The sequence below is a fragment of the Dromaius novaehollandiae genome, chromosome Z (assembly GCF_036370855.1).
Source record: "Dromaius novaehollandiae isolate bDroNov1 chromosome Z, bDroNov1.hap1, whole genome shotgun sequence".
Lineage (NCBI taxonomy): Eukaryota > Metazoa > Chordata > Aves > Casuariiformes > Dromaiidae > Dromaius > Dromaius novaehollandiae.
In genome coordinates this window covers 17,638,151-17,658,083 of record NC_088132.1, presented here as the reverse complement: position 1 = coordinate 17,658,083, position 19,933 = coordinate 17,638,151, and the positions used below count along the sequence as shown (strand labels likewise).

General features: G+C 37.0%; 1 protein-coding gene across 10 annotated transcripts in view; it reads right to left on the bottom strand.

Moving 5' to 3' along the window:
• Positions 1 to 756: 756 nt before the first annotated feature.
• The window catches only part of KDM4C (lysine demethylase 4C), a 255,488-nt gene continuing 236,311 nt past the window's right edge, over positions 757 to 19,933 (bottom strand). For all 10 annotated transcript variants that reach the window (XM_064502918.1, XM_064502920.1, XM_064502917.1 and 7 more), the window contains 3 exons: positions 8,213 to 8,332; positions 4,263 to 4,355; positions 757 to 1,921 (listed from right to left, as the gene is read on the bottom strand). In XM_064502918.1, coding sequence (XP_064358988.1) covers positions 1,745 to 1,921; positions 4,263 to 4,355; positions 8,213 to 8,332 — 390 coding nt within the window. In that variant the 3' untranslated portion in view covers positions 757 to 1,744. The remainder of the gene's footprint in view (positions 1,922 to 4,262; positions 4,356 to 8,212; positions 8,333 to 19,933) is intronic.

Sequence of the window (19,933 nt, the reverse complement as noted above, 5' to 3'; positions counted from 1 at the left end):
CAAATGCCAGGAAGAGCTCTGATACTCTGAAATATATCAGACAGCCCTCACTACACCCTACTACCTCGAGAAAGTGTTCTCAATTACAAATACATTACAATTGTCACAGCTAAGCAATTTCTTTGAGACTAAAGGGATGCTGTGTGATTTCATGGAACAAAAAAGACAGTAATACAGAAAATGTAACGCGGAAAAATTAAATTGTCAATTGACGTGTCACATTGTAAATGGAAAGATTTCACTGTCCACTCTAAAAAAACAAGACTAGCCATGCAAGGGCTACACTGAAACAAAGATACGTGTGCCTCAACATACAAAGGACTAATTTTATCAGGAAAAAATCTTTGGTTCTATATATCCTGCTTTTTGCAAAAAACACCCTAGAAACAGCAGCGTTCAAATTTAAATTGGATTTTGAGAGGGCTTTTTTTCCTGTGGCAGACAGAAATTCTCTTGATACAAGAAACAGATGATGTCATTTTGATAAAGCTCTATTTTAGCCTCATATACCCAAGTGTTTCAGACAAATAGACTGAAAATACATTCAGACTTTCTGCTTTCTGTGAAACATTCAAAAAGGTCAAGATCAAAAAGACAGAAGCAAAACAAAGACAAGAAATCAAAGTACAGTAACTACTAAGTTACTGCTTTAATACTAACCCTTGTGTGTGTCTGTGTGTATACTGTTGTGTACATTGATATTGCATATAGTGAAGTTGATTCCTGATTGATATCCACATCAACAGACACAGAGTATAGTAAGTAAAAGGGTATTATTTATTTATTTATTTTTAAGCATTATTACATTGACAAACTCTTATTTTAAAAGGAAGATCATATTATATTAGTTCAAAACTATCCTGTTAAGCATATATATTTAAACTCTAATTTTACATACACATAATGAAAGAAAATCTTACTTTACAAATAGCTATTTTAATAGACTTTATGTAAAACATGTTTAAAAATAACTGCCAAAATATCCATCTTTAAATATACAAAATCCCCTTACTGTGCTGAAGATTTCTTTCTCAAAAGCCAAAAAAAATTTAAGTCAACAGTTGATTCCACATCAAACCCTACTGAAAGCAGTAGTGATATAAAAATGTAAAAGCACTGTACAAAGTAAATAAGTACAGCTTTTGCAGGTCTTAATAATGTACATACTTTTGTTTGTCTTAAAAATGTTTTATAAAAACTGCTATTATTAAACTTAACATCCTTTCCTGTCTGCAGAAAAAAAATTAGCCACTGAAATCATCTCTGGCTACTAAAACTTCTCCTCTTCTTTGGGAAAGACAATGCAATACATTTTACCTTTGTTGCTGGATCACCCAGAACTTGAATCTTCTCCCATACCAGTCAATGGGAATCTTACCACTGACTTCAGTGGAAGCAGGACTGAAAGTTCTTCAGTATTTAACTGTGCAACCCCTCTTAACCTCACTTCATTTTCCCCCGTATCATGACGCAGAACTGACACAAAATTTGTAATACATTAACTGAAGAAATCATAACTGAAGTACTTGAACTTAGTAGGTTGATGTATGGACTAATTTGCTGTAAAACCAAGTGTCCAATTAAACCCAAACCAATTTAATAGACTGAAGAGATGCCATCTTCGAACCACCACAGCATCTGCTAATGCTCTATGCTTTTCAACCAGCTGTAACCTGTTTGGGTCTCTGCACCACGTGTCTGTGCCTGTGCTTGTGCATGTGTGCGTGCAACTTCATGGCATCCTTTATAGCCCCTTCTGGCACTTTTTCTGGAATGAGCTTTTCAAGAATGTGCGGTATCCCGGGTCATCCACATATTCATTCTTAAAACGGGAACTCAATACTCTCTGCCTCTTCTTTTCTCCCTGAATTATATCTGCTCCATAAAATGTATCTTCAAATCTCATGTCAGAGGCTGTAGACTAAAATCAGACATTAATTACACATTCAGTTTCATACAGGCCATCACACTCTGACGTATTCTAGGAAAGTCACATGTAAATAAAGATATATTTCATTACACTGCTATCAAGTTTGCTATGCTATTGCTTATGCAGATATATTAGAGTTTTCAGGAAAATGCCTCCATGTTAAATATACTTTCTAAACACAATTTTTTCTTTTCTAGCTTTTGCATGTACTATACATCATTTAATTCTCTAGATCTCTACTTTTCCTTAGAATCATGTGACTAATGCTAGTTATCTTCAATTCCATCCAGCGATCAGAGATCACTCTCATTGAGGGTTAAAAGCAGTAACACTGAAGTGATGCAATTGTTCAGCAGGCTCATTCCTAACACTACCAGGTATTATCAACCACTGTGTTTTATTCAGTAAGTTGTAAGTGTAATGCACTATGACATGGACCACTGAAGAAAAACCTGCCCACTGCCTAATTTGCAACGAATAGGAGTTACAGATTCAGCTACTAGTCAGCAAATGTAAAGCAACCGGGCATCAACTGAAACAAAACAGAGGGACAGCAAAGAGCAAGCCATGTGGGGAGAAAAGAAGCAGAAATTTTTGGACGAGCTTCCATTATTGGAGTCAATAGTAAAACTCCCAGGATTAGAAAATTCATCATTTAAAAGGATTCAAGACGGGAAACAAATATTAAAAGATACCCTTAAATTTCTCCATCTTCAGCATGAAGAGGTGAAGGAGATATTAAGAATACTTTGAGGACTAAGCAGCATATTTATAAAATCTGAGGGATTACTAGGAAATCAAGCAGAGGTCTGAGCACAGGCTGGGGTTTGTTTTATTTAGTTGACTAAATTTAATGTTTTTAAACTACACTTAACTCCCATAAAAACTTAATGGTGTCGCACACAAAAATAAAATATCGATCTATAAAAATGCCATTTTTAAAAGAGTAGCATAAACCTAGCTATATCTGTATTGTTATTCTTAGTGAAATGCAACAGTAAAATAGATTTACAGAACATCTAGTTAATTATAAATGCCTTCTACAAATAGTCTGTAAAAACAATAAATGGTAATGGAACCCTTCCTGAACATAATGAAAAACCCCATAATGAATACAGCCAGGTGGCCCATTTAATATTTTTCAAGCCATCTATCTCAACCCTAGATGGTCAGGACACTGAAAGATGAGTACACTTATCCCAAAGAAATTGACAAAGAAGTGTCCTAGTCAAGAATATTTGATCACTGCACCTCCCATTAGAAAGAGCTCTCCTAATCTTCTTTATTCCTTTGGGAAAACAGAGCATCCTCCTGGCTCAACACTGTAGCAGGCTGACAGCCTCGTGTTTCTCCATCTCTCGTCCACTCCTATCCTTGCTGCCCCTTTCACACATGATGCCAACCCTTTCCTCTAACACACCGCTAGCTTCTGACATGCATTGTATCTGTTTGGGGGGTACCTGTTGGGAACTGGCTGCAAGGAGATGCTGATGCTAATGGCAAGAAGCACGGAAAGGGAAGATCAGATTGAAATCTGCCTCAACCACCTCTACCCCTCCACGTAATGCCATGTTTTGTCCAGGAAATTCATCTAAACAGACATACCTCAGAAAATACAGCATCGGATTAGTTGCGCAACACTAATGACAAAGACAGGCAATAGCAATTGCCTGTCTCCTCCAACAGCAGTATATCAGATTTCAGCCCTTTTTAATCATAAAGAGTTATGCTCCTTATGAACCTTACCTCTTTTCCAAATGTCATATATTTGAACAACTATCTGCTGAAATTGCAGGAAAACTGAGAAAATATAGGAAAGCCTTGGCTTTAAACCAAAGACTACTGAAAAGATAGTGAGTCCAGCCATTGATTGATGAGTTCTGATCAGGTACTTAGCTTCCTACGACAAGTTAATTGCATTTTTATTAAATTCAGTGCTTTCAAAATCACAAAGTTCTTAGAACATGGGAAGTTTAAAACAGCAGTATACATATTTCAGAAGCATACAGAAAGAATGGTATGTCTGTCAATTTGAAAAGTTTCCTAACTTGGTCATTCATGATCTGACAGATGTTCTACAAAGATGTTCCCTTCAGAAGACAAGAATTATGTCTGATAACTGCATTTGCTTGTACTGGAAGAACAACTAACCGTTCTCACTGTCACCTATATATTTTTGTTAACTGTTCTGCTAATTTAGTTAGCCATATTTCTACAGCCTTTACAAAATCTTTGTTCATTTTAAAGGGAGGGTCCAGAACCAAGCTGAGGCTAGTGTTACAGGCATTTTGAGCATATAAATACTATAAAGGCTTCATCTGCAAATACTCACAAAACGTGCTTTTACTCTCTTAGGCAGTTCTTCATCTAGCGTGTATATCTCTTCTCTCTTCATTGCTATTTGAGAACCATCTTCAAACTCAACCTAATTGAAAAAATGAGAATTTAAAAATAAAGGAAGTTTCTGAGAATATCTCTGAACAAACACATACTTGCAAACACAAAAGATAAGCAAATATTTTGTTATCTGTTTTAGGAAGGTACAGTTAGGATAAAACAGAAAAAAACGTTATTTCTGATAAATTACAACCCAGTATAGGTTGAAAATAATCACTACTCAGTCTAAAGAACAAAAAGACTTCAAAATCAACATTGACATGCATACATACAACAAAGTAAAGGTTTATTAGATTAGGAAAGCCAAACAGTAGTAACAGACAACACTATTTTGTAGGAGTGGCACATTAAAATAGCTTCATGTCTTTTTTATTTGCCTCTAATTTTTTCCACTTGTTTCTAATAAATAAAAAATAATTTTAACATCCTGTGCTTCAAGGTTGAGGAAGACCATGTCAAAAGAAAGAAAGTATGAGTGACAACTAAGGAAATAGCAGTTAACAGAATTTTATTGAATCTGATGGAATTTCTTTAAAATGCTCTGTTCAGAAGATGAAAAGCTTTATCATGCTTAGGTTTAGATTTAATCCAACATGAACCCTGTTAGAAGAAAATGAGAAAGGAAATGTAACTAGGTGTGGGGAATGTTAAAATGCTGAGGCTTTGAAGCATTTATGCCTTTTCAGTAGCTGCTGATTTTTTTTAATACTTCATCTAACAATAGTGAATTTCAGCTATTATCTGCGACTGTAGTTCGAGTTCTTACAGAAACTGTAGTTAAAAAAAGAGTTTGGCAAAAAGTTAAAAGAAGTCCCATCCCAAAGCCATAAGTGGCTTAATGAGACCATTTGAATGACAACAGACTTAGGTTGGAAGAATAAGCCCAAATACACATATAGGAAAACATTAACTTACCAAAAGTATTATCACAGACAAATCTGAAAAATCATGTATTTGAACTCGTAAATATACTGGGTTTTGCAGGTTCAAATTAAAACCTTGTTATGAAGTTTCAAACTACTACCTTTAAACACAATTAACATGTTGGATGAACTGTGAACATCTGAAAAAAATGATATGGTATATCCAGTATCAACAGTCAGGGTAGAGATCCATGAGCTACTGACATATTTCAAAGCAGGATTTTTAACAGCAGTTTAACAGAGATGCACAAATCTGGAATGCATTTAAAATCCACCACGGACAGAATTGCAAAGGAATCACAAAAGTCATCTTTGCTCCTCTCTGCTCCCTTTAGTAAACCCATAGACATAGTCTGTAACTACTGAGTTACAGAACTTAAAAGTCACTTCAGCTTAAACTTGATGACAATTTAGCTATTTTTCACGAGAGCACAGGAAAGCCTTTATGCTATTCTTATTCTTTACTGCATGAAACATTTGGCAATATGCTTCTTGCATCACTGGCAGAAGAAGTTGGCAGGAAATAATCTCTGTTGACTCCATGTGATCTGAAAATCACTTCCTGAATGGGCAATCCTTTTGGTTTCCCTTGTAGTGTAGCAGGAGGCAACTGCTTCAAACCAGAGAATCTGGCATGTGAGATATACTGAACATTTACAATGAAGAGTAAATGGATTTTTTAAGCTATATTTCAGCATGCCACACTGGAAATAAATTTCCAGTACTGTTAAAGGCAAACACAAAGTTTCCTCTAAGACTTTCAGCAGTATCATGATTCATGCAAAATGTAAACCCACCATCTCTAATTGCTCCAATTTAATACAGACTGTAGATACTATACTTCAAACCAGCAATTTTATCTAGTATGATATTTTGTTTGCACTTCTGCCACTGTACTGTATCAGTCTGTGTAGTATGTCATCTCCATGAGATTTTTTCATATCAGGACCTTATAAATTACAGGGTCAGCTGAAATTGCTAGAAAGCAATTAATAGCGTGAGTGAATGATTTAATCATCTCCTAAAACTCACAAAAATATTGAAATCAATCATGTTAATACTGAAAATGATCATGACATCAAACAGATCTCAGATATTAATAATTTCACTTAAAGTAAACACATGCTTCATTTGGCACGTATAAGTCTGCTTCGGGATTGCGTAGCAAGACTGTTTTGCAGATGTCCAACTGGTTAACACGAATTCAGGTGCACTGTCAGCTCCTGCGTGCACAAGTGCTGTCACATTCTGTGCAAATGTGTCATGAACATGATGAAAATTCACAGATTTACCTGACTAAAATAGATTTGTTGATGTTTTGTAAGATTATAACAGCTTCTTTCAGAGCCTCCTTTTCAGTTTTGCCTTTTGTGGTAAGTAAGAGTTAGAAGGGTGTATACTCCAGCACGTGTGCTGGCAGCTGTCAGACAAAGTGTGCAGAAAAGAGTGGAGGAAGCACTACTGTGTCCTGAGGTTAGCCTTGCACCCTCCATGTCATAGGCTTTTTGTAACCAGCGGCCACGTTATGGTAGCCTCCTATCCTGTCCTACAGACTGAAATACCTGGTAGTCTCCAAAGTCCTATGCAGTGCAATCTGGACTCCTTCTAATAACTGCTATTTCCCCAAGGATAGGGGCTGTTACAAGGCAGTTCACTGCAGTTTCCCATCATTGTTATGCTGAAGAACTCAGAACCTTTCTGAATCTCCTTATGCTAATCTATTTTCCTTAAATTAATCCGATTTCCTTACATTGTGTTAGAAGTCAAAAATAAGACTAAGAGGTTCAGTTTTACTATATCAGTTTTTTCACATATGAAAGATAACAACAACATTCATCTAATCTACCTTATTCCTCAGAAGACAAAACGTTTAGAAGATTAAATGCTTTGAAGATTAACATTACTACAGAACAACAATCTTTATATTTTATAAAGAACTCTTCACCTTCACGACATAATACAGCCATTAAACATACGGGAAGAGGTAAGATTTAGAGACTAGCTCAAGGGATCAGGCACTTAAGGACTTGAGTTCGATTGCAAGTCATTGGCAAAGTGAGAAGGTCACCGCAGCAAGTCATTTAGCCTCTCTGTGCCTTAATTCATCTACAGATACAATAGTAAATTTGCCATTTTTCTAGAGTAATGTGAGGCCCTCAGATGAAAAGAGTTACATAAGTGAAAATGATTATATATATACACCTATATATGAATGAAATGTACCTAGATTCTCATTCCTTCAGAAGTGCTATTATTATTGTGATTGTTTTATTGCAGTTTCTACCATTCACTCGGGTACCAAAGCTGCTGACTGATTTTTCTCAAAGGCAAGCACATAAAAAACCAATGATTATGTCTCTGAAAGCAGAAGTCAGCTTTTTGCCCTTGCCTACAGTGCTCAGTTCCCAGTTCGTTTGCTAAGGATAAAGCACTCCTTAGATTATGTGCTAATTAATATGAAAGTGCCTCGGATAAATGAAAATGGAACTATTTGCACTCTTTTCACTGTCCTTCCTTCCATCCTTTTTATGCCTGAGGCTCATTATGGTCACACGTCACTAATTACATTTATATCATGAGTTAAATAATTACCTGACGTTAAATAAAAGTAAATAACCTAGAGAAAATAACAAATGTCATCTTGCCATCTTAATGTTCCACCTGTTCCACTTTGTAGAATGAAGACTATTGATTAATACTGAGTTCTTACTAAATAACCCATTTTCTTGCTTTCATAAGAACAGATGAAACCTCAAATCCCAAAGAGTGTATAGTGCTTATTAATGTTTTAGGCAGCTGTTAGTGTAAGTACATCAGTATTTATCAGTTACAGTAGAGTTCACCCTCCTACCTTCTGCAGCTTTCAAGCTGTGGCTTGCCATTCCAATGCTAGAGCAGAATCAGTAACTCACAATAAAGACATCTGAAAGACAGGCAACTGGTAATAAATACAGACACTCACCTGATACATGTGAGCTATGTTTGTTCCCAAATACTTTGCACCATACAGTTTTCCATCAGGCCACTTCACTTGGACAACCTCTCCCTCTGCAGGTGGACCCAGCTTCAGGCAATCTCTGCTCTATTTACAAAAAAGGACAGTTCTCAAGTCAGTGAGTGAGCTGCTACATTTTGAAATTAACAGTAAACTCTTCTTACAGGTTGATAATTGGATAAGAGCTATTACTACGTGTGTTTCAAATTTTATAATCTTGCTAATAGGCTAGAAGAACACACTGTTAGCCTTTATGAAAAGGAAATAGTGACCACAGAAACACTCCCTTAACAGCTGGATGTTGCACTGGCAAGACAACATATGCATAAACCAGACAGCTATCAGCAACTGCGCTACATTTCCCAAATTCGTTTCTGTCACGTATTGAAAAGGAAGATTACTAAAGTGCAATTGCGTATTTGCAGCACTTTTTCTATTACATATTTAAGTAATCCATGTTTTGTTAACAGCAGTGCATTTTTGGTAGATGCTAACTTTAGTGTCTGAAACATACTCCTGACTGATCAGACCACATATGTGAGGATGTCATGAGTGCTTTCCGCAGTTGATGGAGGAACACAGACTCTAAATGTTTACAGCAAGGAACTTTTTTTTTTTTTTCTTTTTTTTTTGAGAAGGTATCAGGCAGCTTTTTCCTGTGTATTAGCTTGGATGCTAGTAGAGAAATAAGCCATCTTTTTGACCACGTAAGGAAAATACATAAAATTGTATTATGCTCTCAGTAATTCGTAAGTGTTCAGCTACAGTCAAACAGCTTCCATCAACATGTAAGTATAAGAAATAGGTTTGACAGTGTTGGGTTGTTTCTACGTATTTGAAGCCTGTGAGGGAAGGAAGAGGTGCAGCTACTTGCTGTTAGCTTTCAAATGTAAGCCAGGGGCTAGGTGACACTGTGAAAAAGTATACCGGTTTGCAGACATGGATCCTTATTTTCAAAAGCACCTTTAAGAAGCAATACACTTGGAGAAACAAAATGAAGGGTAATTGCAGGAACAATTACACTTGCCTCACTTGTTGCACATGTCAGAGCAGCACATTTTACACTCATTGCGTTGTGTCCTTCCCATGGTTTCCTTTGCCCCAAATGCCCACCTGCAGAGCACACCAGCCACAGACCCATTAAGACAGCAGTCCCCATCAGGAGCTGCATGAGCAACTGGAGAAAAATTCTTATGTCCTATCCGTGCTTACCAGTTCTTTGGAAGCCATGTCTGCCACATATTCACCCCCCAAAAGACAGCTATAGTTTGTAGTGTAGTCACATGACTTGTGATATAAATCAGAGCTAATTTAGTGGCCTTCTCCGAGGTGTGAGAGGCCCTGATGCTCAGCACCCATGTTGTCTGAGCACACGGCTGAGTGATCTAAAATGGGAAGAGAAGGCATAAAGCCAAAAAGGACTTAGGTTTGTTGGCAAGGCTACTCAGTTTATGGTACTACCTCAGGTTGCTGCAGCACTACTGTCATTCTCAAAGTCTCAGATTTATACAGAGCAGTTTCCTAAAACGTATGATTGCTTTCCTGTATTTTTGAGTTCACCAGGTACTTCAGACTAAGGCTGCCAATCATTATGACAAAGAACAGAAAAACTGAGAGCAAAAACACACCAGAAGTGACACAGGTAATAATCCTGTTTTGAACATTACCTTGTTATCATATGAGATTAGTCAAATCCAGGCCTTATAAACTGATTTTAATCACATGTATCTTAATCCACGAATTTGATTCAACCCTTGAGAAAAGTAATGAAAAGCTGGACTTCCACAGGAACACATGTTCCTGCAGAACAGATGCTGCCTCCGTGGTGCCTCAGGAGCTATGCCAAGGGGACGGCTCTAAACTATGGCTTGCTTGTCTGCCTTGCAAAGGCTGCTGTTGCGGACACAGAAAAATGTATCCTCTCAACTTCGTTATCTACCCAGTGGGTCTGCCCACTTCTAGGGTAGTAGGCAGCATTACTGCATTACCCTGCTCTTCATTACAGGAGTAGACAACAGAAGGAAAAGAAGGGCTGCTGCCTGATTTTCAACAGTAGAATAAATATGACTTCTCAGGGAAGCAGGTATTGCCAAACTCTTTCACAGCACTCACTATAATTTAAATAAGATTATGTTTTGAATAATCTGTCCTTTGTGATGACAGTAAAGATGTCCATTCTCATAACTTATTTTACTTCTTCTGTCTGTCTAGTGTAAGGCACAAAAAGGAAACAAACAAGCAAAAAAAACCCCACAGACATCTTAGCTAAGTGTCTTGAACCAAACTTTTAAAATGCATCATGGAAGATAGCATATTTCCTAAAAACAAACAATCCATCAGCAATGTCAAGCCAAACATTAATTTTCCAAGAATACAAACCCAGCTTGAATTGCTCCCTCTGCACCTTCCATAAAAAAAAATTCTCACAGCTTCCCTAGGAGAGCTAATGGAATTGCTCATATGGAAAATTAGAGTTCTCATGCAAATAACTAAAGTGAGCTGGAATTACAATAGAAACCCATTTTTCATGTATTACCACAATATCCCAGTCAATGGAACAGTGTTTGGGAAAGCCATACTAAATAGTTTGTGCTGCTTTCTGCCACAGAAAACCTAACTTTTATTTTGTATTGATCTACAGGATTTATTTAGAGATTCTATCTTTTTTCTGCAAAAATAATCTTCACCATTTTCTTCTGGGCTAAGATTAGACCCATTTCTTAGGCTGACAAAGCTGCAAACACACAACCTCACACTTCTCAGTTCTATTATGAAAAGTCTGACACCAAGATATGGTGATCCCTCAACATTCCTCTACACCAATTGTAAATAACATATAATGTGGGTTAAATCTACACCGAATTTGCAAACCATGTATATTTCCGCTACAGTTCCATATTTTCTGTTCTGTAAACGAAGCCCCAGCACAGTACATTTTCTTCTTCACAAAAATGGATACAAAACCCACCCATCTGTACTGAAACACTTACGTGTATAATTTCTCATTCCACCTGTTTCATGGAATCACTGAATTGCTGAGGCTGGCAGGCGCCTCCAGAGATCATCTAGTCCAACTCTCCTGCTCAAAGCAGGTCGCTATAGCAGGTTATTCAGGGCCATGTACAGTCAAGTTATAAACATCTCCACAGTTGAGACTCCACAGCCTCTTTGGCAACTTGTTGCAGTGTTAGACCACCCTAAAAAAAAAGACCACCCTAAAAAAAAAGTTTCTTCTTATTTTTAAGAAATTCCAGGTTTTGGAATTTCCTCTATTTCAGCTTTTGCCCACTGCATATCATCCTGCCACTGGGCACCACAGAGAAGAGTCTGGCTCCTTCTTCTTTTCTCCCCTCCATCAGATATTTATATGCCTTGATAAGGCCCCCCTCAGCCTTCTCCTCTTCTGAACAGTCCCAGCTTTCCGAGCCTCTTCTGAAGTGTCAGATGCTCCAAAACCTTAATCGTCTTCATGACCCCTCCCTGGACTCACTTTAGTATGTCCATGTACCTCTTGTACTGGGGAGCCCAGTAACCAGATGTGGTCTCACCAGTGCTGAGTTTACAGCCATTCAAATAATTTTTTTATGAGCTAAAACCTATGCACTATCATAATTTTAAAACTGTTCTTGCTTATTACAACTAATATTTCCTGGGTTTAAAAATGTTCAATTTGGTGTGTGTGTGTGTGTGTGTGTGTGGGTGTGGGTGTGGGTGTGGGTGTATGATATATACATATTTATACATATATACACACACACACACACCGATATCATATATGAGATATATATATGATACGTATACACACACCCCCAAATATATATCATATATATATTTATATACACACATCATACACACACACACACACATATACATATATGCATTTTAATAAAATAGTAAACAATCCATTAGCAACAGATATTGGAAAATATGCTGAAAAGATGCTGAAATACTGTTTTAGTCTCCTAATGCTGTGACTAAGAAATTCTTGGGTACAACGCTACAGATACAGTAGGCATTTTGCTTTTCTCCTACATTGTTTCTCTATTGCTATTCATTTGCTTTTACCATAAAAGTTGAACAACACTTTGTTCCATTAAAGCTGGACAGAATATTTGCAAGTAGCAAATCCAGTCGCAGTGGTGGGGTGGTGATGGTTGACATGCATTAGATATAAGAAATGGAATATATGTGAATCCACACTAAGAAAAACAAAGCAGAAAGTCACCATGTGAAGCATGCACTTGGATCCAAGAACTGAGAAAGGTTGCAACGTTCCCCTAATCGAAATATAGCCACTGAGACCTGAGGTAAATATGCTAATTAAAAAAAAAAAATTAAGGATGTGTTCCTAATATATTATATATGTTGTAAGGACATTTCCTAAACAAAGGCTAAAAAGTATGGGTATTCTGATCTAAAATGAACTGAAGAACAACTGAGACTGTTCCCCAACACTGTCAGAAACAGATGTTCCTTCGACTCCTACAATTTTATTTTAACAATTTTTTGCCTGGCAATTATGTTCTGAATTCAGCTATTCCAAATTCTACGATTGTTTTAGGAATTATATAAATATAAGAGTCCTTGACTTCTTCTTGGTTTAACTGAAAGCAGACATATTGAAAACAAATATTTTCAGTGAATTTGAATGAAACAGAAAATTCTGTGATGCAGTCATCAAAGTCAGCTAGAGTAAAGTTCAGTGCCTATAAACAGAGCATCTTCTGCAAATGTGGTTCAGATCTTCAGCATTGGCTAAGAGAAGCCTGCAAGTTAAAATGATATTTGAAGGGATAGTGTAGCTTTTCATGTAAAGATTGTGGCAGGAAAGGATGAAATTAGTCTGTGACTATGCATATCAGCCAAAGTTAATTTACAAAGGCTCTAGTCTGGCAGAAAGCTAGATACAGAGGTAAACCTTAGGAAGGAAAATATTGGCATAGCCGAAGTGGAATATTTTAATAAAAAAAAAATATAGTTTTCCTTTTGAGGGTTTTTTTTCCCCATCAGTGAGGAAGGTCAGCACTTAAATGAAAAAGACCAAAAGGCTGCAATAAGCCAATTAACATCACTTGAAAAAAATTGTTCTTTTCAGGTTAAATATGTGAAACGCAAGAAGCTCTCAAAAAAATCCCTGAATACTGTGCATGGACAAAATCCCCACCACTACATACCTGCTGAATCTACCAGCAGAAAAAAAATTTCATTAACTTGTATTTTCTGTAATTTTTTGCCCTTAAACAGTCAGTTTATAATTCAAAGTTTGATCTTTTGGGAGCGTAAATGGAATCTTATCCTTCCAAATCTGATTCACTGTCTTGGTGAATGTAGAATATGATTGGTGAAGGAGGGAATAAATCAACAGATGTAAGATTGTGTATATTTAATATCATAGCAATAACATTGCTCATTGTCCTTGAAGTATTTGTTTGAAAAGAAAGAGCAAAACCAAAGAGGAAAATGAAGCCTATATGGCATTTTGTATAGGAAGTATAAACCTAGCTACAGCAGAATATTTAAAATTGCTGCTAGAAAACAAGCCCATTCAACATGGAATAATGCCAATATTTTTTTATTCAAATCATGGGACAACTACATCAAAACCTGGCAGATGCATCAAATCACCCGGCCCTTGTTAATTGTTTTGATTCTAGCATAAAAAATAATCCCAGCCTGATTCAAGAGAAGATACAATAATTGTGATGATGAAGGTCCCAGATTTGATACTGCCAACTGACAACGTAGACTCATATGTCTTGTCTTCAGAGATGTATTTTGCCTTCTACTTGCACTACTGCATGGGCACGGTGTGGAACCTCTCCTGTCAGGGAGAAAATCAATTTCCATCTTGATCAGATCAGAATATTTTTTGCAGGAGATTACTGTTCTTACAGCCATACTTTCACAGTGGGCTTAACAGGGAAGAGGAGGATGAACCATTACATTACAAAAAAGATTTGCAATTGGTAAGCTACTGTCTGAACACCCTCCTTCACAGCTGATGAGTATTACTGGCCATGAGTTTTCCCTGAGCAGAACCCTAAAACATTCAGATAGCTATAGCTATTAAATGAAGACTGTGACTTCCTTTTCAGCTTATACAAAAAAAAGGGTGGAAAAATGGAAAGATATTGATGAAAAGCTCATTTATGGTATACAGAATGAAGTGGGAATAATGCCTGCGAGCAGTTTGTTCTTGAAGTTCATTCATATATACCACTAAGCTATCTGAATAAGCATGAATTATCTCCCTAAAGCTACACTGTTTCACAGACCTGAGGTTTATGCTCATGAACTGGCATAAGTTAAACTACTTTGTTAGACATCTCCTCTAACATGCATAGTTGCCTCTTCCTCTTCTATGCCATTTCGTCTTTCTGGAACTTGTTAAGTCATTTCCATGTCCACCATGCAGTAACATTCCTCTACACTGTTCTCATGAAGGTATCTACAAATTCACCACATGAAGCAAACAACTTTCATCAAGTGTTAACCAAAAGAGTAAACATAATCAGGTGGGACCCTTTTCCATCAGCAGAGGGTCTAACCCACCAGACTCTATCACATGAATAATCTCAGGAACTCCAATTTTATTTTCATGAAAACTAAGAGAATTGCTTATCTGTGTAACTGGCAGCAACAGCACTGAGCCCTGTTATTTTTCATATCTTTGTTTTAAAATGTATTCTAAATGAAATATTTTTTTTTAGACTATATTCTAACCACAGCATTTTTCTCAATGTCACTTATTAAGAACTAATCTTTCTACCTTCTTGACATTCCTAGTTTTTATTTGCTGGTTTGCTTTTGTTTGCAAAACAAAGCACGAAATGGCTCATTATTTATTCAAACTCTTGCCAAGTACCACTGACAATATAATCGATGTGAACAATACAGGGCTAAAGCGGTTAAATGTGGCTCTTGCAACAGGTTTTGTGAGCTAGCACATGCTTCTAACACTATTTTATCCATATGTCTCTGTAACCCAGCAACAGATTGAAATATATGTAATTTTAAAAAAAAATTTAGTTACTGGTAAAGGAATAGTATAGACATTTTAAAAATGTACACAGAATCTGGCTGGTATTATTCTCTCTGAGATGCTATCAGTTTAAAGATAGTTTAAATGTTAGCTCAAAACTTGGCAATGAAAAATACCTATAACAATTATTTTAGCTGAATATATTTTAAACATTTGAAATTGATCATTATTTTTGTACAATGCGACATCAAAATCCTCTAGGAAGACATCTTCTAGTCACTACACTACAGTCTTGCAGGAAGACCATGTAAAAATCCCTGTTGCCGTGGTGCTGCTGTCTATATCCAAGGGCTGTTGAATTCCCCTGTACTGCTCTCAAGTAATTTAGCAAGAAGGAATGGCAAAAAAGCATAAGCAGCAACCAGACTCCAGACCCCTAACATGCCTGGTAATGCAGACCCACGACAGACTGTTTCCTCCCTGACTCACAGCTTTACCGACTTGCAAGAGCTATGGTGCAATATTCTAATCCTCTTCCTGGAAGACTGAAAGCTGATAATCTAGCTCTGAGGTTTTAAAGATCAAAGAGAAATAGATACCAAAAAGATGAATTAGAGCTAAATCAGACTTTATAATTGCAATAAACCTGGCCTTCCTATCCTGCCTATCTCCATTTTTTTCTGTCACTCATCATGTGTCTGTTGGTAATTTATACATACTTTTAAAATCAAATTATGGCATAAAAACTGTTCATTTTCTATCATCTGCTGCATTGCTTAAACTCATAACAATGGCTCACACTTTAGTATTAGTCAATCTAACTGCAATTTGCATGGAGTGAGACATGATATTGACTCATCTGAGCTTTTATAAGTAGAAATTCCATAGTTCCTGAAAAATAACTTAAAAAACCATATGTGGTCTCCAAAACTGATGAACCGCACCATTATCCTCTTCTTCTGGGGACACAAATTCAATTTAAAGCAAACAAGCATCCTAGAATTAATCACAGAATTCATGAAACTTTTATGGAAACAGATACTTTGGACAACTTTAAATGAGATGCACAAACCGCATCTGCTTTTTATTGATAGGATTTCAAGTGAATTTCTAGTGCCTAGATCCATAACCTGAAAAGTATCAGAATGGTAAGTCTGATTATTGGGCATTAGCACAGTAGTAGTCTTCTCACTGACTCCAGTTGAACTGCAGATGCCATTTCTAAATTTTCCTCTTAAATTAGGAACTGAATTTAATTTCCTATCCTACTCTACCACTACTAGGATACCTCCCATGAGACAGTGCTCTCTGTCCTAACCAGCTGAAGACTGTTTTAAACGGGTGGCATGCAGAACTGAACACGTGGTGAGCGAGCTGCCACAAAGAGTTAGCTCTTACTGTGCAAAATCCAGGAGAGAAGGCGGCTCCTGTGGCAAAGCGGGAAAGGTGATTCACCTGGGGTTCCCCGAGGTAGGCAGAACTTCCCTGACTGTGCAGCCGAAATGTCAGCAAGCCCATTCTGCTACGGCACATAATGCAAGTTGTCTCCTCTGCTTATGTTACTTCAGCTAGCATTAACTTTCAGATTCCGTGCTAGTGATTAAGCTTCCAGTCATGCTTACAAGTGATTGTTTTATAAGGAGCACGATCAACATGATTACAGCTAACACCTCTGATTTAGAAAAGCCTGTCATACAGACAAATAACGTACGGCAGTTAAAAACAGTGAATACATTTACTAACACCATTAAAACGGAAGTGAAGTAAGAAACTCCCTGAATATACCTGCTCATGTCAGAAGACTGTCAACTGTGTTTTTCTTTGGGAAACAGACAGCATACAGTACTTATGCAAATTGTTAAAAAAAAGGAAAAAAAAAGAAAAACAAATTAGTTTTCATATGTTCCAAGACATTCTGAATGAAAAAGAGAGTGATAGCTAATGTGCCACAGTCAGAGTTTTATCTAAACAGAAACAGCTTTTTACACAGAACATTAGCATTTGCAAGAGCAGGCCTGATTCCCAGTGGTGCAATTCTGTTTTCAAATTGGTATAAATTCACTGAAATCACCAGATTAACAGAATACTTGCTGGAATTCAACAAATTTAGTCTTGGACCACAAGTGAAAACAGAATGTACAGTATAAAAATACTTTAGACTTGTGTATAATACATTGTCCTTAAAATGTCAATGAATCTTCTCCTGTACAGTGAATATAGGCTTTCATTAAAGGGAAACTGGAAATCAAATGGATGATGCATTCCTGAATGCATTCTAAAAATTTTCTTAATTTCTATTTAGCTTAAAAAGTTACTATTTCAACTCTTACGCAATCTTTCAGCAAAGCATTAATAACACAAATACGTGCCTAATGCTAACTGACAGATGCAGAATTGCCCAAAGGACCACATTTTTAACCCAAACTCCAGAACGTGGCTTAGGATGTCCAGGGTGGCACTGGGCATCAGAAAGAGGTGCAGCACGGAGGACACTGAGGAAGCCTTTATTTAGGGTACAAGGAGCTGTTGTGGAATAGAACTTGGTGCGAGTGGTGGGAAGGTTGGGTTGGCAAGGATGCCACAGTGCACTGTGCCTGACTGGAGTACATGTAAAGTTATAGCAGACTCTAAACCCTGCAGTCCCACCTTGTGCCCTGCCAACAAGTCTAAAGGTCTAAAGTTCCTAGCAAATCTATTGCAAAGGAGTAAAGGACTAGTTCATGTCCTTCTCCTGCACTTGCCTCTGCCTCAGGATTTAATGTACAGAAAAGAAAATGATCCTCCTCCCCCCCCTCCCCCCAAGCTGTACACGTATGGCAAGTCTGGAAATAATCTGCTTCTGAAATGCACAATAAGTGGAGTGAATTACCATATCTGAAACTCCTACAATTCCCAGGCTGCCTCACAAAAAAGAGGAGGGGGAAATAATGCTGTTTCCTTACTCCAACCATTCTTACTTCACCTCAAGCGTTCATGTCCGAATCCCGAGCTTTCACTGCGCTCTGCTGTGTTCTTCATGATTCAGGACATGGGTGTACACTCACTTTGCAAACAGAAGCAGCATTTTAGTCCATTTCCGTCCCTCAGCCGCTGCCTTGCAAAGCCAGCCATGTTATCCGAAGCTGCTAAGTACTGGATTAGCTTCCATTTTGTTTCTGCGGCTGAGCTGTGCGGGTATTACCTTCAGCTCATTGAAAAACATTACTGATACGGTTCTGTAAAGTATTCCATTATGAAGTGGAAAGCACAATATACACAGGAAACTGTGTAAAGATAATACTTACATTTGAAGATTTAATTTGCCCTAGTCTAGCCTATATGCTTATCTGCTGAAATGCCTGTCTCTCATATAACAGGAAACTAAGAAAAAACAAAACCTACAGAAAAATTAATTCTTTTCTACATCCTAGAGTAAACAGAAAGAAGCACTGTTCAATCATTACAGTTACAGTACTGTAAAACAAGCTTCAGATTAGAATAATATTGTTACATCTTTAGAGCTTTTGCAGTCTCAAGAGTTAAAAGATAGAATAAAAGTCTCCACTCTGAATGTGCTTAGACTTTTTAAAGAAGTTTGATTTTAACTTAGTAAGACTAAAGTTTCAAATCCAGAAATTCATTTGCATTAATATTCAGAGGCTATAAACAATGATTTGTATATAGAAAGCATGGCATTTACAACTACAAAAATGTGTTTAAATAAATTTCTCAGCTCACTTGAACGTGAGTCCAACTTTTCAAAACATACTAGATATTTAACTTTTTGGAGTATTTCATAGAACAAGTATGCAAAATCGTATACCATTCTTAGAAATATATTTAATGCAAAGAGAAACCCAAGTTTTCTCTTCAGACACGTCAGGAAATTCTCAAACTTGCTTTCCTGAATTTTTCGCAATTCTCTGTCTACTTTCAGAAATATGAATTACAGAATGGTAAGTTCACTTATCAGCAAGTAATTGTATAATGCTGCAAAAAAAATGTTCCTGCTTAAGACGTGCCTTTGTTGAGACATAATAAAAAAGTTGCCAAACATATTATTATTCAGCCGTTCTCTTTTTCCTGCATCAAGTAGTTCTGACGACATTTTGACTACATTTATGCCAAATCCAACCTATCCTGCTCCCTGCAGATATGCATTACTTATTTTTCTATTTTACATTCTCAGAAATCACTGGTCATGGTGACACTGCTGAGCATCCAAGGTATGTATAGATTGCCAAGAAGGAGCATGAATTCAACTGTTCTAATTTCCTTAGCTATTCTCTGCATATTTACGTACCAGTGTAATAAAAATGAACAATAAGCTATTATTCACTGTCAGAAATCTAATGGATCTTTCACAGGTATAAGACAGCAGCTAACCGCTGCTATTTCAGGTTTTGATTTGAAAAGGTAGACAAGCAGAAAACAGTTGTCAGAAGATGTAAAGAGAGAAAGGCAGACAGAAAAGAAACTGCAGGAAAAACCTCTAGAACCAGCTTAGTCATTTAGAAGGCCAGCCAGGTCTAAGGGGGAAGAAGAGTTATATAATATGGTTTCCTGGGCAGATTTTCACAGAATGCAGCATCCTTAGGAGATGCTTATGGTGAGAATCAAGCCCTCTCTATGTTTCAAACCCACTTGGACATTCATGGACTGCCAAGACTTAAGTGCTAGCCCAGTATTTTCAAATGTTAAAGCAATACAGATATGCAGCAACAGCA